The 24345-nt window shown below is 35.8% G+C and overlaps 1 protein-coding gene across 8 annotated transcripts in view; it reads right to left on the reverse strand.

The window, feature by feature from the left end:
• DCAF6 (DDB1 and CUL4 associated factor 6) overlaps window positions 1-24345 on the reverse strand; it is a 90694-nt gene that overhangs the window by 57308 nt on the left and 9041 nt on the right. For all 8 annotated transcript variants that reach the window (XM_075515789.1, XM_075515771.1, XM_075515823.1 and 5 more), the window contains exons 2-4: window positions 16837-16898; window positions 10410-10502; window positions 4959-5144 (exon numbers count right to left, since the gene is read on the reverse strand). In XM_075515789.1, the coding sequence (XP_075371904.1) occupies window positions 4959-5144; window positions 10410-10502; window positions 16837-16898 (341 nt within the window). The remainder of the gene's footprint in view (window positions 1-4958; window positions 5145-10409; window positions 10503-16836; window positions 16899-24345) is intronic.

Genomic DNA, 24345 nt, shown 5'->3' on the forward strand with positions numbered 1-24345 from the left:
ACTCAAGTCAAGCTTTCTATTGAAATAAAGAAGAAAACTGAAAAACTGCTGATGTTTCTTTGTTTTCAAGAAAAGGTTCAAACTACTGAAGTTAAAACAAACTGTAGAATGTCACATAAGATTAAATATTTATAGGTCAAAGCTTACAGTTATTTGTATTATCTTTTAATAAGCAACATACATTTACTGCAATCAGTTTTCAGATAAGTAATCAATTTGTTGCAATAATTCAACAGAAGCTCAGTTTATTCTCTATCAAGTAACAGAAGACAATAACCAACAAAACCCTCAGCAGTCTGAATGACATGAAAATACTAGATGGCTTTTATTCCCATTGGGCCAGTCCTTTACATTCAAAGTAGCCCCCTGAAGCAACTATGCTTTAAAGTCTGTTACTAACCTACCCCCTCACTGCGTATTTTGTTTGTTTGTTTTTTTACTTTTTAAGATAAGAGCACGGTATTGTACCATTTTCCTGACTTTAGCCCACTCAAAACTAGGGAAGACTCAGATAGAGTCTCACATGTATGGCTTCACTCAGGAAGGCCTCCTTAAGACAAAATAAAAAGGCAAGCAACCATAATGTTAAAGCTGAATTCCACAGGTCAATGAACACACATGAAACGTCATGTTTTTACACACTATCCCTTAAATACAAAACGGAGAATGTTGTAGAAACTAGCAGTATTTTTCTTTTCCTACAGTACTGCTACTATCAGTAACTCGATAGAAATTTAAAAAGCTACAAAAATCAATAATACTGTAATACACTAATTCAGCACAAAGCAAATGAGTGATTCTTTAACACTTTTTATGTGATTCTCCTCCCCACCCCAACTCTTAATAAAAGTAACCTACGGATATCTGTAAATCTCTCTACCTAAACTGGGATTACAAAAGTAATCTCTGCAGGATTCAGCATTTCTTCTTGTAATGCTCAGTACATTAACTGAGGCAATGTGTGCTGTGCCAAATCTTACTGCCAACAAACAAGAAGTTTAACAGACAGAACAAAGCCATGGTTTTAATAACAATGGAGCAATAAACTTCTGAGCTATGACCATTATTCCTCCACATGTTAGCGTAACATATTGAAAAGAGTGTTTTTCACTACACATTCAAATTAATTTTATTAGTGTAGTTATAAATGCCAGCAATTGTTCTTCAATCCACTAAATCCTTCCAGCATTTTTGCTGTATTTCGATGCAGAGCTTTCATTGAAAACATTTACTTTGTTCCAAGAATGCTGCTGAACATGGTAGAACACAGCAAGCTCTTATTTCTAGTTGCGGTATTTTATTTTTGTTCACACTGATACTATTTCACAATACACATGTAATAGCGCAGTACATACCTCCACTTGCACATGCCAATTTTTATGCATGGTGTTTAAAAACAGACTAAGTACTTTATAAGCACTAAAATACAGAAATTGAGAAGTGCAGACTCCAGTAATTAAGTCATTGTTACTATACTTAAGTTCAACAAGTACACATTATACATATAAAATCCTTTTTTACTAACTAAAAAATCATTTTCTATTTAGCTTTAAAAATATATAGCTATATGATCATTTTACTGTATTGAAAATATGAAGATAAGAGTTGTCCATAAAAGTGCATTCTCTTTCCGAAATGCAAATTAACATGAAGGGCAGTAAAGAAAAGCATTTGGCTGAGTAAAAATAAACTTGTAATGGCCTTGTATAAACAACAAATTCTCCAGAAACATGTTTCAAGAACTTCTCTCTCCCTCTCTACTTATTCTATTCTCCCCCAGAATTAAAAACAATTGTCCAATTATCTCACAGTTCATAACAATCTACACAAATTTCCACATTCCTCTGTTTCAATGGATGTTTTTGTAACATCTTGAACTGTCACAAACACCAAGTTTAAAGCACAGTATAAATTCAAACCACATTCAAATTTAGAATTAGTACCTCAGGGGCAGATGATGTTAGCTTTTGTTATTTAGAGAATCCAGTGAGTCAAAGTTCTATATTTAATACGATGATGTGGTTACATACAGCTGGGCAGTAACGTCACGGTATTTCAAAATTATTTTCGCACTCCAGAAACCTCTCAGTGACAAAGTTGCATTATTTCAGAAGCTGAAGCTGTATCTCAGCCATTTGCTTAAAAAACCCTGCTATTTACTCTATTACATTTTCATATGCCAAGGCTCAAAAAAAAGGTCTGCTATGCCACACAATAATACATGGATTTAATGTTCAAATATCAGGTTTAAGACACAGTAACAGAATTTATAGTCTTTATAAAAAGTACGTCCCAAAATGTTTTATAAACCTATCTTTTCAAAGACTTTTTTGAAGAGAGCTCAAATTTAGATATGTTAAGCCTCAGTGCAAAACAGGCTAAGTAACTTCAAAAAGAGAGACAGTTGTTAAAATAGTCAATGTCATATAGGGGTTTTGAGATTCCTTCCGTTAACTGTGTTTAAAAACAGTATAAACAACCAAAACAGTATCACACTATTGTCATTCAAAACAACAATAATGCCCTCTTGTTAACAATATTTGCTGAATAAAAATCATCCCCAATACCACCATTTTGACTGTGCAGTATAGCAGGCAAATGGCATACTCTCTTCAACTAATGATTTTGAAGAAATTTACTATATTCCGTACAACTAGTTACTGTTCAGTTATAGTCATTCTATATGGACAACAATAAAACTTGCATCTTGATTTGTTAGACTGTTGGGCTCTCCATATTTCTTCTAAAATATTTTTCAAACTCTTACTGTCTGTTTTGACAAGTTTAATTTGTTGTACCTATCAAATTTATATTTATCATCTGGTTTAGTAGCTTGCAATGTGCATACCATCATTACTGATGACAAACAACATCTTGCAAAGAGACAATCGGCATCTCATATTATAGGTTAGAAGTGGTGTGTTCTACTCCATTGCTACTCCTGACCCACAAGCACAACTGGCAACTGCTTTCATTGAATTTTCCCAGTTGGGTCATTGGTTTGCAGCACCACCTGGTGTCAGTCACTTCATGTAATCAACCAAACTGGTGGTCAACCCAAGCTCAGGCAGCTCTAAACTTAAGACTGCCACCGTGATTTCTCATGATGACTTTTATGCTGCCACCAGCTCTTTCATTTGCAGTACTCTGGGCAGCCTAGCCCATGACCCCAGACTTCACACACCCAAACCCACTGCTCCAATTATACTTCTACCACTACCGTCACATCTCCTCAGCCCAGTATCCATAACCATTATCCTATTCTCAAGCTCAAAAACGTTTTATATAATACTCACAGCTAGCTACCCAGGAAACAGAGGTACCAGCTGAGCCAGTAACTGGCTGCTCCTCAAGCCTGCAGCCAGCCAGCAAGGGGAGGTGCTTATTTCCCCAGGAAGTCACAATGCAACGACCTGACAGACCCCCTCCTCAATGAGGACATTTCAGCGTTAAGAAGTAGCATCTTGGTCTCCAGATGTTCTTACGAAAAGGCAGGTTTTATATGAGATACAGAGAACAGCCAATCCACTTGCAGAATCCACAGACCAGCATGCAGACTACTATATATAGTAAACTTCAGTGGGAACTGAGGCAGTTTAAGCTTCTGATTGGGGGCCATAAGGACTGATGCTATTCAAAGGAAACAGTTTCTCAATCAAAACAAACCTCAAAAATAAAACCAGATGATGTGAGCCTGGGATCCAGAAACACTTTCTGAAAAACTGAAAATTTAGTCTTGTATTAAACCCAGGCAAAACTAAACCAAAACAAAACCACAAATCCCAGAAACAGAGTGAATACCACAAGGTTCGCTCGACTGACCTACAAAGTTACCCTGCAGACAGGAAGTGTTTTTCACAACACCTTTAATGGAACATGTGTAATTACAACTGTAAGGATACTTTTACTGCATGATCAAAAATTAATTCTGGCAGTACATCAGCCATTTTCTTTTCTCACACAACCTTTTCACATCCCCCAATTTTTTAAGAGAGATTTTTAAATATTTTGTTCATTTAATGTACAAAGAAAGATTTAAAAGCTTGCTATGAAGTCTGAGCTAAACAGTTAAAAAAAGCAATGCATTTGGGATTTTTCCCCTGTGTGTGTACTGTGGCAGTGTTAAACAAACAACAACAAAAAAACTGGAACATTTATAACCTAAGAAGGAAACAGCAGTATTTTTTCCTATTTTAAGCACAGCAAGTTTTACAAGCAACAGATTTTGCTGTCATTAAAATAAAGAAATAGATCAATAAATCTGATTATCTTCCTAACTGAAGGAACACTTTGCTTCTTCATTTGTCTATTTATATGAACAAAACTTCCACAGGAGGATTGAAAACACTGCCTCTAAATTTACACATTAAGAGTTAACTAGAATACAAAATAGAGAAATTACCTAAAACTGTAAATATATTTTTCAGATTAAGTTATTCACACATGCTGAAATAAGCATTCTAAGCATTTCTTAGAAGGATTTAAATTGTGAAAAGGGCATTAAACTGCTGAAAAGTTGGGAGGGGAGAATAAAAATAAAAATGCAAAACATAGCCACTGCCCCCACCCCCCAACCTACTTCAGAAAGAAATTCACAGCACAATTTAAATCAGTTTTGCTCTGCAAAGGATTCTTTCAGTGAAGGTGTATTCAGCTATTCTATTTGCAAAGAAAGTGGTCTTAATGACACTACCTTTTGGAAAGTCCTCCATTTAATTTAGACAACATATTTCTCTTTCAAAGCCTACTCTAAGTAAAAAAAAAAAAAAAAACAAAAAAAAAAACACCAACCAAACAAAAAAAAACCAAAACCAACAAACTAAAAAAAAACTAGAAGGAAGGTTCTTTAATTCTCACTGAAAGAAAGTTTTCAGCAGTCTGATTGAAATCCTGGGCAACAGTGCAAGAAAATATGTATTCTACCTATCTTAAAATTATCATATACTTTTGTGAGGTACCTCATAGGTAGTTCCATAGTGGCACGTATACTGGCATTGTCTGTTGGTCTCCGCATCTTGTTCAACGTTAGTGTAAAAAATTACTCCATCCCCGGAACAAGATACAATCTGTTTGTCATTGGTGCACGGTAAGAATTTTGCGCTAAAAATATTGGCCCTGTGTCCTGAGCGAATGGTTGTCAAAACCTAAGGAAGAAAGAAAAAGAGAGGCTGTATCAGGTTAATATTTTCAAAGCAAATAAAGAATGGGAAAATAACACAGACTCTGATACTATAAAACATCAGTTACGTACAGGCTGCCAGTAACCTACAGTTTAATACAACAGAACAGAAAGCCATCTTTCCACTAAATTTCTTCTAAGAACAAAGCGGTTCCACCAGAGACATTCACTTATGCACTTGCACAAAGTAGTCTGCAAAGTGAAAGGACTGGAACACAACTGCCACCTTTTGTTTTTAAAATGCTAGTTACATATCACATCAGGTTTCTCAAAGTAAAACGTTAGTCCAAGGTGATAGTGCAGCCAGCCAGCACATCAGTGAAGAGTGATTTAGAAGATCTGGAATGTTGTGGGTCAAGAAGAATAAGGCACTGTAATCCAAGCCAACTTTATAGACTTTAAAAATTGATGCTACTCTTAAAATAAACTCACTTTAAAAAGGAGAACTGAAGTTTATAAGAAAAGATGTTTTGAAACCAGTCAAAAATAAACATTTAAGAACATGATTACAGGGCAATAAACTAACACTTGACTTAGTCTCAATGAACATCATTCATCTACAGTACAGTAGAGAAGCATGTAATTTACTTCACCATCACAGTTGGTTTTAAACACTTTGTGATGACTCTTTATATTTCCTAACATACTTCTTATTAGTCTATCAAAACTGAAAAAAACCTCCATATGCTTTCCTGTGCGCTAGTGAACATTCTATTCTTACCTTATTTCTCCCATCTGCAGCATTTAAACCAAACTGCATTTTCACCACTACTAATAGGAAGAAGATACTTACCAAGTTGTTTACAGTATGAAAATTACTTCCAAATTTCCACTCAATTAACTTAATCAAAGAAAACATTATGCAAATGAAGTTGCTCTGTCAGTGATAGCTCATGCCTAATATTTCACACCTTTTAAACAATTCACACAAAAACAGCGTATCTGCATATTCTGAAAGATACACAAGGCTCAGTATTAAAAAAAAAAAAAAAATCAAAATCAGGAGACATAGTCCATTCATTTTATTTCAATAAATCTACCTCTTCATTTAGATTTGTTCGGATCTCTGCATTTTACTGAAAACATTAAAAACCCAGATATTCAAAAGAAATGAGGAACTCGGTATCAAAGGAGCAACTCAGAACAAGAAGTCCATAAGGTACCCTAGTTCAGATGAGAGTTAAAGATGTCATCTGTCAATCCCAACTTTGATTTTACATTATTGCTACTGTGAAAGCAATATTTTTGTCCTGACAATAAATCCTTTTTGTAATTAAAGAAATAACAACAACAACAAATATATATAAACAACTAGGGGCTTCTCTACCACCTTAGATTCCCCTTGCCAGTTCTCCACCACTTCTTCCTGATTACTGAATATAAGCAGGCAGACTTCCTTCTCTTTGCTCTACTGTACGGGCTCCTTCTCTCACCAAATTACATATGCTTCTTACTTTTCCCCCTTTTTCTCACAAACCCCAACCTAATGCCCTTGCTTTTCATGCAGTCAATAGCTAAGTTATTCTAATCTTCTGCTTCGGTTTTCCCCATCTGCAGATCTCAGTTTAGACGTGGAGATCTACATTTGATGATTGCCCTCAAACTTGGACAAACTCAGATCTTTCTTTCCCTCCCTTCTTCTCTCCTCCACTGTAAACTGAAACGACATTCAGAAATACATACAGGTACACATTTTCAGTAAAGGAAAGAATTTTCTCACAGGCAGACCTAACCTCATCTTGCCTGCCCCTCAATTTCCTGATTATGTTGCACGGTGTTGCGATAAAAAGTATTACAGCATTTATTATATGTAGAAGATTTTCCATGCCCTTCTTGACTTGCACTGTACATCCTTTCCTACTCTGGTTATTATACTGCCTTAGAGAGGGGAGAAAGAGGTATAAAAAGTTGCTAGTGCCTAGGCCGCAAAAAAGATGAGAAAATTTAACACACACAACCAACCCCCAAAAGCCTATCGTTAGCTACATGGAGTAAAACAATACCACCATCTTACTCCACTGGAGCATTTTACTACCAAACCGTAACAGGCTACAAATACTTAATGACTGAGGAAAAGGGGGAGGGGGGAACAGAGAATTTCAGATGTTCCTCAAAGTACTTGACGAGCTGTAGTAATTCAGATATCCTCATAACTTTTGCAATTGCTTAAATAATATGTTACACAGAAAATCAATTGAAAAGGCAACAAATTCAAGAATTCAAATTGCATCTCTTAAAAGTGCAGATTAAATCTTTGGGACGGGATTACTAATTCACATAGCGATCCCAGAAGCTTGCATACAAGCTCCATCCCTAACAATAAGTACTTTCCTCCAAGAAAGTAGAATTTCTTGGCAGCTACTCTGTTGTCTTCTTTAAACCTGAAATGTTTAAGTTCTGTGTCCAAATGGAAACTCTTTACAATAAAAAGTCACCATAATGAGCAAACGAGCATTTTTGAAGTCACATTAAAAACTAAAACCAGTTTTTAAAAGTGGTTTTATTTCCACTCTGGCTTACTTTTTGAAAAAAAGCCAGCTGAAACAAATGCAAGTCAAATATCAGTGGGTTACTAAGCTTTTCAGAATGTAGTTAATTTAGGGTTCCCATTCAAGATACTCAGCACAGAATCATTTACAAACCAGCCTTTTCAATAGTACTTCCTTTGAAGAGGTCAAACCCCCTTTAGAAGTAAAGGAAAACAAACCTAATGGAACCCCATCCTAAAGTGAAAAGTAGCAATCCAGATTCTAGAAAAGCTGTAAGCCTTCAGCCCCACTAAGCACCCTCCAAAGCCTCCTCAGCACTCTCTCATGTGAGCTGAACCCTTTCTCTCCCAGAAGGCAAACCAGGCTAAAGATTCAAAAATCCTGAGTGTAACTACTCTTAAGAATCCTGTTTTCACACTGGTATTAGCTGAGAGAAGTCTCAAGCTCTATTTAAAGGCTTCGAAAACTGAGTGCTCAACCTGATATAAATACATGAATTCCCATCTTTTTGTACCATACTTGTAGTGGGTAGAGCTTTAGCTCCAGGCAAACTCTCCCCCCTCCCCGCCCCCAGTAATGTGATGCCTAAAAGAAATAAAATGAGGAAGAAAAGATCCACAAGAATAATTCTTCTCAACCATCCCAAAGTATAATAACTGCTCATCCTTTTGATTTAGACTTGCAATTACTATTAGAAATCACAGTAACACATTTCTCCTCAGATGCAAACACTATAAACATATAACCTATTTAAACTTGAGAAACCTATTTAGAAAAATTTCTCCTTCTGAGACACATTACATAGTAACAATTAACATTTGCATCTGGCCATACATAACACAAACTGGAGTGACTTACATAAAACTCATATAAATGAGAGTTAAACAAGATTAAATGCTTCCATATTAAATTAGATATCTTACTAACACAGAAGACTGTGTTGATAGCTGAAGTCTATTTTTGCTACTCTAGCTAGCTCATAACAGAAAATATGGTGATAAGGATATCTGCCAAGATGACAGAATTACAGTAGAGTTCTGGTACCAATACCAGTTTGCTCCCTTTTCCTGTATTGATTCTGTTTCTCAAGCCAGAGAAAATAAGCTAACACAAGTGTAACAGTCATTAAAAATCGCATCTCTAGTACATTTCAGGAACAACACTGATTATTAAGTCTTCTTGCTAGTACCTGCTGTTTTATAATTGCATTTGTATATATGGGTGAAAAAATAATAATAATTTTAAAAATTTATCTGCTCTGCTGTTATGTAAAAAAAATAACTCAGCTGACTTAAAAATAAGAAAACAAAACATCTCCTATATTTCTTATTTGGCTTAAGTGCAACAGTACTACACAACGGGGAAAAAAACCCCAAAATCATCCCATGAAAGCATAAAGTTTAAATTGCTGCATCTATTAAAATATTACAATATTTTAGTATAATAATTATATAATAAGATAATGGTATAGCAACTATCCAATAAAGATATATTAAAATAAACCCTGCACAATAAATAATATTGAACACCCTTTACTTGCATGAAAAATTTTTACTTTGCAAGCCCTCAAATAACACTCACTTTGGAATATATCCTTCATCGACTTCATAGCTGTCTTAGATACCTCTTCTTCTTCAGCTGAACTCCCAGTCCAAGAGAAACCCTGGTCTAACAACACTGATCTGAACTTTGTCAGACTGACACCAATAGTTGAAAGGAAGAGATGAAGTTTGGAAGCTATGGCTCATTTGGGGAAGTGAGGAAAAGGGCCCTACCTATAGGCACAGGCAACACTCCACTATTCTTTTCCCCACCACAGCTCTTCAGGAAGGCAAAATATTGCTGCCTGCATAACCTTCTATTTTCTTCCACCATAACTTCCACCATAACCCTCTCTTCCACCATACCAACAACATTTTGGTTCCCCCACCACATTTAGTTTTTCAGCACCTCTTCAGGGTTTAGTTCTCAACCTCTGCAAAAGCGTGGGAGAGAGGACTTCACTTGAACATTGCTGCATAGGATCCCCAGCACTGAAGGACACAGTTCAGAGCATCTGTTCCCTCAAACTATCAGCAGCTCCTTAAAGAGCAGTGTGGAACACTGCTATGATGTGATGGATGCTAGCTGACATTACTGGAAGCCATTCGCCTGCATCATAATCCATGTGAGTGCAGAAGTGGAAAAGCAGAGACCTTTACAGCACTTTCCCCTTCACAAACCTGCTTCCCCTATTTCAGTACAAATTCCTCTCCATCCACGTACAAGCACACACAAGGCAATGTAATTTCAAATGGTAATGAAGTATTTTAATCAAGATTGACACTTCAACAACATTACACAGAAAGACAACTCAGTATATTACATACAGCAAAAGCTAATACAATATTTTAAAACTAAAATGAAACAGAAAACAATTTATGACTGTAAGATTTCACAAGAATTATTGAATCCTATTGCTAATTCTGACACTAATCTGTTGTGAGACCATGTTCCTTTTGTGTCAGACCACCTACCGTAAAATGGGATAATACCTATGTCACAAGGGATTAGAATACTAAGGTTTTAAAGCACTGTGAAATTTTATTCCCATTTATAAACACTATAAAGTGCCTGATATTATCTTTGTCAGATAATAATTAGTATCTGAAAAATAATATATTGAAAAAAATCTTGATAACTTGAAAAATAATAACTTAAATCTTATTTGAAAATTACTCAGTATCCAGAAACAAACCTACCTTTCTGCTGTAAGGATTACTAATTACCAGATTGGTGTCATCCGAACCAGATAAAATATATTCTCCTGTATCGTTCCAGCAAATTGTATTCACCTGCATGAATTAACAAAAATTAGTTTAGACTTACATTAATTCAATTTGCAGACTATTAAAACATCAATACTCATCCAACACTACAGAAACAGGATTTAACAAATTCAATTGAAATGATGTAATTTCTAGGCAGCTAGCACAAAAAAAAAGGTGTTTTTAAAATAAATTGATAAGGGAATCACCTGCTTCACCTATGGCATCTCAATTACTCCCTCTGCTCTTGAAGAGTCCATCAGGTAAATTAAGCCTTCCCACAAAGGCCTCAGTAGCCACAATTTTACACATTCAGGTGCTTTAATGTACCAAATCTACTCCACAGAGTTCTCCAAATTTGAACTGGAGGGCATCACAATGCTCTCGTTATTGTATCTTCACCATATCCAAATTCTGACCATCCACTGCTTTGTATACTTTTCAGTGACCACACCTTCTCAGGGATCATGTGAAAAGCACCGCAGAATCCATCCCAGATCCCCTTTGAGAAGTGTGAGTATGCTGGGAAAGAAGAATCCTACAGTGAGGTACAAAATCGTATCGGGAGAACTTTACAAAATATTTCCTTATCAATTCTCCTTTTCACAAGACTGTGTTTAATAATGTGTCAATGAAATAAAGCTGTAAAGGCACTCAAAATCCAGGAAGCTCAGAAAGTATCCTTAGAGTAACCTGTCTTCAAGCAGCAGCTCATGCACAAGTACCAAAGACTGCATGCGTGACCGTTATTATTTCAAGTAGCCTCTAAAATAGTTTTAAGTGTCAAACTGCAGCCATCAACATCTTCTGTTGGCTATATTCTGTTGGCACAATAACTGCCTTAGTGTGATCTATCAGAGTGGACTATACAATTAGTAAAAAACCTACTTTGTTCAAAATCCTTTTCTTACGCCTTTTTTTTTTTTTTTTTTAATTCAAATGTCTCATTCTGAGCCTGAAAGACAAAAATCTTCTTGTTTAAAATAAATATACCCACTTTAGTTACTGTTTTAATCACATGCTTAGTTGGGGTCCTTAATTAGGCAAAGTTGCAAAATCAGAATTAGCTGTTTCAGATTGATCATATGGGCAACAACTTGATATATCCATTGAGGAGCTTTAAATGAACTTTTGCCACTATTAAAAAAAAAAAAAAAAAAAAAAGAGAGATCTTTGTGTTACAACAGACATGCCTATGGCAGAGTTAGCTCAATGCTCAGCAGCAGACAAATAATGTCAGGAATCCTTAGGAAATGCACAGAAAAGCAAACGTCATTCTGTCAGTGATTACATCCAGGTATGGCAAATCTGCGTCTTCCACACTATGCAGTTTTGGTTCATATCCCACTCCTGTATTCTCCATTTCTACTACTGCCAATGTGAAAAGCAAAATTATGAAAAAGAATGACTAGGGTGATCATAGGTATATAACACTTTTATTGCAAGAAGCAATTAACTTGTACTACTCTGGGGAGGGGACATGACAGAAGCTTATGAAGTCATGAATGACATGGCAGAAGAAAGAAATAATTTTCTGTGGATCTTCACAGTACAGGAAATGGAAGGCCTTCAATGAAACCATCACATGACACATTGTCATGGAATGTCCTAAACACCAGAAGCGGAAGAATATACAGAAACAAAGATGCAACTTTCACCTCCATCTGTCCATTAAACTGTGATGTGCTCTCTAGAATACCCTTGAAGTACTGTCTGCTTGCCCTGTCTCAACTTTCCTCAAAAATCAGTACTGGCCACTCTCAGGGCCAAGTTATCAGGCTCGACTGAGCATTGGTATGACCTTGCATGGCTACTTTTATGATTTTATAACTCTGGCTGTCAATCACCAAGAACATGCATTCAACTAGTCCCCATATCCATCTATCATTGAAGTAACCTGTCCTGACAACAACTGTACTTTTAAAATGTTGTGAAACATAGTACAGTACTACAGCTAGGGCAAACATAAAACCCAAGAATGCTCCTTTTCATCCAGACAGAAAAATACTATCATTGCCCTAAAGAAACCAAAATAATAAAATAATATAAGGATACAAGAATAGAAACAAGAACAAAACACTGAAAAAACAAGGAAGATGCCAAAAAAATTAAAACACATGATGTGAGAAAGAAGAGCTAGCACAAAAATTAAACAGATGGGGGGGAAAGCGGGGGAAGAGTGTCCAAAACCAAAATCTGAAGAACAGGAAAGCAGAGAAAGAATCGAAGATGCAAAGGAGAGACATGATTATCGAAATTGCAGCATCACAGGGCATCAAACATTCTCCTTCCAAATGCCAATTTCATTGCACTGATTGCCTCAGGGTTGAGCAATTTCAATACACCAGGCCAAAGCTGGTTCAGAAAAAATACTGAAGTGAGATGACACAACCAAATCTGTGCTAGAGGTCTATAAGTAAGCACCCTTTTTATTCTGTAGCAGATCACCTTCTCAACATTACTGTCAAAAAATAAGTAAAAAAATAACAAAGTCTTCCAGTAGAATAAGCTTGATTTTTTTTCCAGAGAACACTGACTTTCCAGTAAGTGATCAGTCAATACACTACATTTCTCAGTGTTCAGCACAACCTGTTGACCAACAGTGAATAACTCCAATAAATACGCATATGGATCACTAAAAACAAATGCTCAATAAGAGCAGATTAAAAAAAGTTCTCATGTCTCATTCCATGGTAGCAAATCCACTATTAAAATACACTGTAAAATGAGGACTAGCTAGAAAATTGGTTGGTATTTCAAAACCGTGTAGAAAAGGCACATATCTACTACCCTCACAGCCACTTAACACCCAGCTAAAAGCGTAATGTAACAGTTACTACACTAAGGGTTTGAAATTCTTGGAAAAAGGTGTTAGAGCCAAAAGAAAGGATATATTGAACTCAAATGACAGACAATTGCTAACATGATGAGAAAAGTCAAAGGGTGTGTAATTAGCTTTTTTCTATAAATGTTCCACATTATCAACTGTATCTAATTTTATTTGCCACTCAACTAGCCTTGAAAGGAAGCAGCAGGCACTTTTGATTCATTAGCCAAATAGTCAAAAATATCTCTGTGTTTTCCTCAAAGACAATGCAGGAGGCAGGACAGCCAATCCTTAAAAAACTGAAAAAGCAAACTCCTTACTTCTATGCAATGTAACAGTAGAATTAACTCTTTTGTGAACAGGATAGATTAACATAATACAAGAAATAGAAGAAAGGAAATAAAAATGACTGTAGATATCCAGAATATCAGAAAGATCTCCCAAGCAAGGAAGGGAGTGAAAAACGCACTACTTTTCATCTGTGGAGGAAAAGGTAAAAACTGCACATTCTAACAATATGCAAACAAACTTTCTATCCTAATTTAAGCATAGCTTTGAGGACTACATCTAAAAATTACTTGCTCAGAAGTGCCATCCTGAAGGAGATGTATGCCACACAGGATGCTTGTTTGTTACTGAACTGAATGTCTATACATAGAAATGAGAAATTATTCCTCCAGGTAATCTTCTTTCCTTTACTTTAAAATGTAGTATTTGCTCATGTCAAATGCTCCATCTACCTATGCATTCTGCAGTTCTACCTTCCTCAGCTTTCACAGGACCAGAACCGGAAGAAAATAAGCGATATTTTTACTCCAATTCAATGTGGTTTAGAGTTGCTTCTCCTCTGCTTTCCTCACACTTCATCACTGCTGGTCCAAATTGATTTTCTTTCAACATTTCTCCTTTGGATTTAGCCACTTCATACAGAAAGCATCGCACCTAATTCTATATATTTCCTCACCATCTTAAGTGTCAACAAGGAAAATGGCAACTTCTGGCATACATATGACCTCGCTCTGAGTTGGACAACGTGAATCTTATTGAAAGAGGCAAATCATGCCCTGGAAGGATGATACGGTTACAAGCAGGCATCAGTGATTTTGTAGACTAATTCAATTACTTCACATACTAGTTCTAGAAACTGTGTCTTCAAACAAAGTGGAAAATTGCACTATTTCAAAGACAATGGTACCTAAACTCTGAGATGAAAATACTCACATCCCAAACAAAAAGGTGCTATGGTAATATTACTGTTATAAAAGCATGTATACTTGAAGTAATTCGTAAAACTATTCCCTTCTTCAAAGGTACTGTACCTCAGTATGATTACACATACAGTCGTATTTCCCACAAGAGCTCTCTTTTGTGTAACATAGATCAAATGGTAAGTAAGAAGTTGGACTTTCCTTTTATCCTCAATTAGAAAAAAAATTCTTGCCTTAAAGTATGTTGTCCATCGTGTCCAATTACACAGCATGCTTTATAGAAAATACAAGTCACAACTTATTCCACAGAAGAATACAAATGTTCTTAAAAAAACAAAAAAACCACCAACACCCCCCCCATCCAACCCTCCAAAAATCCCAACCACCTCAAAAAAAAAAAAAAAAAAATCCAGAAACACCCTTAAGACAACTATGGCATTAATTCCTCACATTTGAAATGCATGCTGATTCAGCAATTGTAGAAAAAAAAAAAAGATGACTAATATGATCATTTACCATTGATGGTATAAGCATTTTAATCAGTAAGGGCATTGTAATTTCATTTACTTTTATTTCACAGATTTTTTAAAGCAAGTAGTAAGAAATTATATTGAATGGTTGTTAGCCATAAAAGATTATTCCCTGCAAAAAAACACACAGTAAATGAGGTAAGAACTCCCAATACCGCATTCTTTAAAGGTGGATAGTTCTGAGCACATTTAATTTCTAAAGACATTTTTCAAATTGTAGCAGTATTTTAAACACCTGCATATAAAGCTATAAGTTCATAAGTAAAATGTTTTCCACCCAGTAAAACAATTAAGTTAGGCCACATGTTAAAGCATACTTTAAAAGCTAACACAATCAACTCAAAATGAATTTTCAAATACACATCCTCCAGGTAGATCCAAGCAACACCAAATAGCCAACACCAAATTTGCAATTTCTGTCGCATGACACAGAGGTAGTTAACTAAAATAGAGATCAGTCACTCCATTTTTAACAAGTAGCAAAGAAATACTGTTTTCCTGTCCCCCTGTTTTATAGGCAAAAATGACTATTTTTACAAGGAAACAGAAAAAAAGTAATTAAAAAACCCCAACCCACTTTGGGAAAAGAAACTTGAAAAAATTCACCTTGAGTATATTTGAGGAGATAAACTACTAGAAAACAAATTCCAAAGTAAAAATCACTGTTACAATCTTGAATACAAAACCTGATAAATTACACATAGAATGGTTTGGGTTGGAACAGACCTTACATTGTCATTCTTATAACATTTCTTGAGAAAAAATAAAAGGGGGTAAATTAATGCATTTGGGTTTTTTTAAGTCAACACCATCGGTACCGACTTTTTATATACAGCAATTCTAATCCTTCCCTTTCCCAGTCTTTCTAGTCTCTCAAAAATATAAGCATGTCAAAATCATACTTCTGATCTCAAGCCAAAAGGCTAGATTTTATTAGCTCTTTCTTTAAAACTACTACTATGTTAGTTAACAAGTATAACACTCGTAATTTAAAGCTACAAGTGTAAGCAACTCAAGATAAAAAAACCTTTACATTTGAACAGCTTTTGAAATAAACATGTTAAATTATAAAAGTTACACTTACATTTTCACTTTTATAGCACATCTAGTATCCCTTCACTTTTCAGGTATCTTGTACAACAAAGACAATGCTTTAACAATCATGAATTTCTGCTCTGTTCGTCAAAGGTAACATGGCAATCTCTTTGCCCTGTACCTAGTTTAAGTAAAATCTTTTATTTAAAAGATTATGACTTACAATATTTGGACCATTTTCAAAAATTATGTATTTAAATAAGCAATATTTCAAGTTATGTTATTGCCTTTCAGGGGAGGCTTATTTTTGTTTTTATTGTCTCTTTAAATAAGCATTAGCACTTGATCATTTGCTTTTTAGACTTGGAGAATAAGTCACTCAAAACACTAGTACAGCTTTAAGTCAACAAAACATATCAACATAGCAGAAAACTACTAAAGATTCCATGTAAAGGTTTAAGATGAGTTCTAACTGAAAAGATAAGCATGTGTTTTCCTGGCATAGGAGATGAATACTGTGTCCCACTGCTGAATGAATTAAGGTATAGGAATGGGATTTTGGTTTGCTTCAAAGGTAAAGTGTCAGATGTTTAAGAAGAAACAAATACCTAGAGAATTCAGATGTGGATCTCAACAAGCGGAGGTTTCCAGCTCAGTTTTAATACATAGTATTTGCATTTTTAAGTTAAGGAACTATTACCGTGGCAACAAAATCACACTTTAACATCTTTTAACAAACAAAAAAGCAACAAGTGACTTACACATCCATCATGCACATTCAAGGTTGCTTCAAGTTTTAATCTTTGGATAAATTCTCTTCTCCCTGTGAAGAAAAATACTAATTACATACTCTTTTAAAGCAATAACACTGAAGCAGTAATTAAGACCTTGCTAACGGGCCCTAACAGGTAAAAACCTAAACAATAAAGAACCAGAATATAAATGTAAGCCTTGAAACAATTCATATGGTTCTCATTTTACAAATGCGAAGACAAGCATCACATTTGCTTGCTCTTCCACCACCTTTAATAAGAGTGCAGAAATGGCAAAATGAACATTTCACAGGTTCACAGGCTGATACTTCCTCTAAAACTAATAGTTATTAAGCAGAAAATAACCCTGTGGTTATTTGGTTAACTTAGCTGAAAGACAGCAAGCATAACATAGTTCAGGAAGTATGACCTTTTGTATAGGAATATAAAGGAGGATGTATTTAGGTCTCAAGTAGAAAGTAAAACATGGTCTCCTAATTTCAGCAAAGAACTGGAAGTTGATCTTCCAAGCATTATCTACAACGCTACATCTCCTCTTAAACTAGAGAAAACTCAACTTCAATTTCGTTATTAATGTTACATTTTGAAAAGCAACACTGAAGTCCAGTACCATTCAATTTGATATATGCTTAAGGGATAAAACACAAAGGAAACTTTTGGAAAGGTGACATGAAAGGAAGAGATGAAGGAGAAAGAAGAAATCTATAAATGCATATTGAGTAAGGCATGGTCCCAGGAACTTTATGTTCTTATTCCCTATATACAAGCTGACTTACCGCTGCACTTAAAGACACTACTGTACACTACACATGAAGAGGGAAAAATAAAGTGTATGGAAAGCAATATGGTCTCTTCCTGAACCAGATGTTTAAACAAATAGCTCCAACTTTAATTTAGAGTGCCCCCATTTTATGGGAACAGGTTATAAAGAACGTAATAATCCCCAGAAACCACTTTCAGAAAAGACAAATACTGATAAACCTAATCTTTTTACTTAAATCCTGAAAGTACTTAAACTCAAGGACCATTATCTTTTTTGTCCTGTATTTGTACAACTCTCAGAACAAAACTCCAGCTAAGAGCATTAGACTGTAGGCTATGTTAGGCTACACTGTTTTCAAATACGAAACCTATCAAATGCACTCAAAATTAACCTTCCTGCCTTCCTTCAAGAAAACTGCAGAGTCAGGGAAAGAATGGCCACAGAACCTTCTCCACATCTGAAAAATCCTACATTTCTGAACTTGTTTTGGTTCAGGTCAAGGCAGAACCATTTCAGAGCCCAGTGTTGCCTCTGGCACTGTAGCACAAATTTGGAAAAGTAATTTCTCCTCTCTCCTCTTAATGCCTTTTATTTGTCCCACATACTCTCCAGCACTGAAAAAGAACACCCACTATCCATACCTGGTCCCTCACAATCACAGACTGCCACAGCACAACCATCTCACTAAGAAGCAGGCACTGAACATCCCTGCCATACTCCCTCGAAGACCAGGAAACCCTTCAAGCAGTACCAAGTCCCGCAGGTACACCTGCACCTCATTCAATGCTCATACTGCTTTCCCTCCATGAAAAGGTATGTTTTGGTACCTAGTTTTAGCTGGAACTAGAACTCACCTCCAAAATTCAAAATTGCTCATAACCAGCTCAAGTACCACATTAGGTGAAGATCATACTTTGGCAAAATATTTTTTCTTTTTTAAGAGGAGGTACTGACTGAGTGAAATGGTTATAAATGGTTTGCTTTTAAAGCACACTTAAGCTAGCTTTAAAAAGATAAGTCATACTCTCTTATGCCCCATTTTATAGACACTGAAATTGTGACATTCAGAAGTGCTACAATTTCCATTAATCAGGAATAGCCATCATTAGAGAGAGATTAAAATAACAATTTTATGCACCATGCACTACTAGCAAGAATGTACGTATTCTTGAATTGGGAATACATCTACCTAGTTGGCTATTCTTTCTTTACCACTGTTCCTTATCCATTTTTTCCCCCTAGAGGAACAGACTTCGAACTTAGGTCCTTAATGTTTGGTTTATTGTACTTTTCAGTTAAATCCTATTATTTTTTTCAAATCACTGAACGATAAGGGTATTTTCAATGAAGATGCCTATTTTCAGGTTGATTTCATTTCTACAACACTTGCTTGTAAGTAAATATGAATACTGAGGTGGGAAATATCACTTGCTGTACGCTTATATATCACTTTACATAATAGAAACCCAACAATTTGCTTCTAGGGTGCTACTGTAATGCAAAATACAGTACAATAACAAATGATCCCCAATAGGATAACTTAACTAAGAAAAGTATATTCTGCAGGCCAACACAAAAATCCAGTGTTTGGCAGTCCCATCACATTTTCACTTGCAGACCAGAAAAGTTTGATAGCAGTGGATGATTCTTGGGCATTGCACTATATGCATATAACACATCTGGAAGTGAGGTGATATCTGCAGACCAACATGCAGGCGCTCGCTGAGAATCCTCTCTACAGAAACACTGAAGGAGATTACTTTAACTCATTTTTAAAAACAATCAGAGCAACAGATTTTCCTCCTTCCCGTATGGTCTGGTTTTAATCCAAATCACTTAGATCACTTTTGATCAAAATCAGCAAGCAAGAAACAGTAAACATGTTCTAATCACATCTTCGATTGCAATTTTTATTTCCTTAAAGAAGCCTGTTGACAAAATTAGATATCAACTGACTTGTTGTTGCTGTTAGATTAGGATTTTTTGGTCTTAAGAACACAGTAGCTATACAAGTTTCAGTAAATGTTTAACTTGAGATACAGACATATGGTATCTCATATATATACACTCCCCCATTTAAAACATTTTAAAAAAACCTGTTAGGATTGCACATGCTAGTTTATGTGATTTGTTATATATGTGATTAGTTATTTATCATGTGATCACTATTTATCTAAATATTGATTTGAGGGAGGAATTAAATACAAGCAAAACTAAACAGTTTCCTTATTCCCTAAAGTAAAAAGGGGGCAAGGGAGAAAACAGTTAAAATGTTTTGCCTCCAAAATCCTTCCTATTTGATAGAGTACTAAACACAATAAGAAAACTGAATGGATTTTTTTCTAGTTTATCTTATAATTCAAAACTAGAACCACCAGATCCTGAATGTTTTTTTTCTAAAATAAAAACCAAAACTACTTGAATAAACTGATCTGAAGAAAATACCGTCTCTGCATTTGCTGTTGTTAAAAGCTGCGTTAAGTCAGTGAATCTGTGTTCCTTGTACTTCAGCAATGACTTCCACAAGTTCATTGGTTTCATAAAAAAGCTCAGCAGTAAGTACTAGAGTTTTCTAATATTTAAGTCACTTGAATATTTTTGTCATTTTCGCATTTTTATCACATTAAAATTTAAAAAAAAAAGTTTCTCCAGTTTATTAGTAGGCTACATTCCTTTTTTTACTCTTCAGGTGCATCACAACTCTTATTGCTAGACTTTCTAACGGTCAAATTCTGCACATCAAGGACTCTGCTCTCCCAGGTGACAACAATCTTCACAATCCTTAATTCTCATTCATCTAATCCAATGGCTACCTGTTCCCTCCACCTTCCAGCGAAGGAGGCCCTCCTGGCTCTCCCTTCAGCTAAGATGATGGAGGAGACCCAGGCTTTTGACAAAACCCCACAGAGTACTTTTTTCTTATAAAATCAGCATCAAGACCTCGGTCAAGTTTTGGTTTTTCCCCCCTCCTAATACTGTGTACAGACTCTGCAAGAGCCAGAAACTTTCTTTTTCCCCTTAACTATGTGCCACCGGAAATGGAATAATTTAATTCAGTGAGGATGATTCAATATATCATTTCTTATATTCAAATAAGGCCTGTTTAAGACAGGGATCAAGCGATCAAGCTGTCATCACCAAGATCATCTCACTGGACAGTGGAATATACATGAGGTTTGCTTTGAAACTGCTAAGGTGAAACTATCAACAAGAATAAAATAAAACAAAACAAAAAAAGCACTGTTAAATTTCACATGGCAATGACGACTTCTCTGTGAAGTGTTTACATCACTGAAATTTGGAAAGCTAGCAAGCTAACGCTCCATCCACCCATTTTCACTAGACATTGTTAACTGAAGACTCAAGGTACAGTGCCACTCTCAGTACAATGGTCAATAATTTTTTTAGTTTATATTAAGCTAGAGACTAGAGGACCATTTCCAAGGCCACATTCTATGTATGGAAGAAGCACCACTTTGAGTCATTCATAATATGAATTTAAACATGGAAAAGTGGGCAAAAGAGAAATTGCAGCTGCTTCCTTGTAACTTATTTCTTCAAAATGTTCCACTGTACACAACATCAAACCAAACGATGCCTTGCCACTGCCCTCTGGAGAATTACCTAACTTTGGTGTTTGGGCACGTATACACAGCTCTAATCTCACTTCAGGGAGCAATACCAAAATACCGCAATGTGCCTTGTATTGCCTGCTTACAGCAGTTATGACACTATTTAGGTCACAATCCTCAGTTTAGGAATTGCTGGTCAGGTGCTTTCGACATGGTTATTTTGGCAGAGGTGCACATACCTTTCTTTTGTAAGCAACTTAGTCAATGCTACTTCAGAACTGATGACAGCAGCAAAGTTTAATGCTTCAAGCATGTAAAACCTTCGTATATTTAAAACTGTACTCCAGAATTTCCCATTGAAAAAGTAGGGATCATTTCATGATGAAGGTCTAGCTTGAAAGTACATTTGTGCTCCACAGAAGTGTAACTAAACTTTGATCCAAAGCGGCACCACCATGGTATGAGACATTAAAAGACAACCCTTATTCAGAAAACCAGTAATAGATCCTGTTTGTCAAATGAACACTCATTTATGTCAAGCTGGCTCTTTCCAAGGCCAAGTCCCTCAGCGCTAGCTTGCTGTGACATTTGGAATGCCCTAGTTTAAAACTGAAACGGAGCCAGCATCTGTTCCCAATGCGGAGCACATGTTATCTTGCTCTCTAAGCGCATTTAAAAACTACCCTTGATTTTCCAGGGTAGAGTTTACATATTTCTGAAGCCACTCCATGAAAAGATGGCAAATCCAGTTCATTTGTATATAGGTTATTTTGCTGGATTGACTACGTCGAACTCTGCATAGTGACCCAGTGTAACTTTGGATCCACGTCTCAATACACTGTTTTTCCAGCAACAAGAATTCTCCATATACCATACAGTAAACAGGACTATACACAATATGCACTGAATTAACTTTCATTGAGGTATGTTAAAATTCTTGAAGATGAATTAGATTCTTGAAAAACATTTGTTAGCTACAATGGCCCCATTTTATAGACACTGAAACTGTGACACAGGAAACTGAAACAATTTATCAAAGGAGACAGTGAATCAGCAGTACTGCCGGAAACCAAATCCATTGGTGTGACCTCCACTCCTTTGATTAAGGCCCTGCATCAAAACTTCAGCAATGTTATATATTTTAGGGTAATTAATAAGCATTTTGGAAAAGACTTCTGTTTAGGTTTGCTTCTACCAAATCTGCAAGAGTATGTTACTATAGGTAACAGCACAGGTAAGATTTGTTTCCATTAGTAGCAATGTCTGTAATTAGCCTTCAAACATACTCCAGATTCTAAAAGTATCCACTCTTGAATATAAGCTTCCAATGGGCTCCATCGCTGGTAAGGCTACAAGCATTTGAGCTTTAAACCAGTGTGTTTAATTTCTGTTTGATATTTACATGTTTTATGATTGAAAGATACTTAATACATAAAATTCAATTCTATTAATATCAATTTTTAAGGTGTTCTCAGTGGCAAAAATGTGGCATAAAGTACAACTACCTGTCTTAGAGAAAGCATTTTATCTGTGTATTGCAAGTATCAGCATTTGAGTGAGTGTGCTATACTAACTAGTACTAAGTGGATTTCATTCACAAGTACACCATATTCTGACAGCTATCCTGTCCCCACTTAAGCTGCCCATAGTAAAGTCTTCTGTATTGTTCTTGCCACAGATTGCAGCTAAGTAGAAGAGCAAACGAGTGTGTTTTTGTGACAGGAGAAAAAAATGCCAGTTTTCAGCAATTTTGGTATTCATTCAATCCTTTAAAGTAGTCCAACGATCACATACAAACTACTCACTGAGATAAAAGGCACTTGAAATTTTTATATTATGTCACAAGTGTTTCTAATTTCTACAGAGCAGAGGACAAAAATTCATGTGATAAAACAAAGAGAAGCTGTATCTATGTAAAACACAACCAAAGGCAAAAAGATAACATGTACCACCTTACTCTTCTCAACACAAAACTATCTGAAATAGCTTAAGTGTGATTAACTGGATGTATGATTAACCAAATGCAAAAGCATTTTCTGTTTTCTCCACCAGCACTAAAATACATCTCCCAAGTAAACAACTTGAAATTCTGAAACAGATACCAACACAAAACTGAAGAATCATCAGATCAAGAAAAATACACTTGAGTCCTGTTTTCTTCTCATCAAAGGAATCAAAGGAGGCTTCCATTAACTGAAGGCAAAAAGAATTATGCAGTGTTGCAAGTTGGAGTAAACAGCATTACTGTAGGTTTCAACATGTCTTTGGAAATACTCTTCTCTGACTTTGAAAAGTCTTCATCTGAAATAGTATGTGGAACAGTAATGTATGTTGAATATTTTCTTGTAAAAATGACATTAACATAGTAACCCAGACAATCCTTATGACACTTGGGGAAATACACATCACATCAGGTACTCTGCTTTATTTTCTCAAGTACTACTTATCTGTGTAACATCCAAGGTTAATTAGGAGCTCTACTTTTCAGCAAGAACAGATGATGTCTGAGAAGCTGAAACAGGGGTATGACTCTACCCCAGTGCAAAAGTTAAGACTGCTAGCAGAACCACGATCTATCATCTCCAAGCACTCAGACAAAATGGATACTGGAGCATGGAAAATCACTAGCAGAAGGAAAGAAAAAGTTACTGGAATCTGCTCTTAAGAGAAGCACATTCCTAGCAGGCACGTCCTCTTATGGCTGAAGATGTGTGTGCCCAGTACTGCTGCCAGTCCTTCCATTACCTTGAAGTGTCTGTCAGAGGCTACTGCTTCTTCAACTCAGCCAGCAGGACTACTCACACGAATATCCCCTAGCCCATTTCGGACAAAGGCTCTGGGATAAATAGCCTACTATTTAAAGTTCTTTAAGCTAACTCAATACACATTTTTAAACAGATTAAGAAGCGATTATATAGAAGCTTCCCAGCATATCTAAAGAGACATTTCTTCTAGCAAAAAAACAGAGCCTGCCTTTCCCACAAGGACGTCTCAGTGAAACTGAGACTTTGGACAAGGTGGAACTGAATTAAAGCATTTACTATTCTGCACACCTACTTAATTAAACATACCATTTAATCCTGGGTAGTATAGGAATTATACACTGCCGGGTTTAGGAGAAGATGTGAAATATAGATACACACACCATAACAGATATAGGTA

Source organism: Mycteria americana, chromosome 1 (genome assembly GCF_035582795.1).
Source record: "Mycteria americana isolate JAX WOST 10 ecotype Jacksonville Zoo and Gardens chromosome 1, USCA_MyAme_1.0, whole genome shotgun sequence".
In the NCBI taxonomy this organism is placed as follows: Eukaryota; Metazoa; Chordata; class Aves; order Ciconiiformes; family Ciconiidae; genus Mycteria; species Mycteria americana.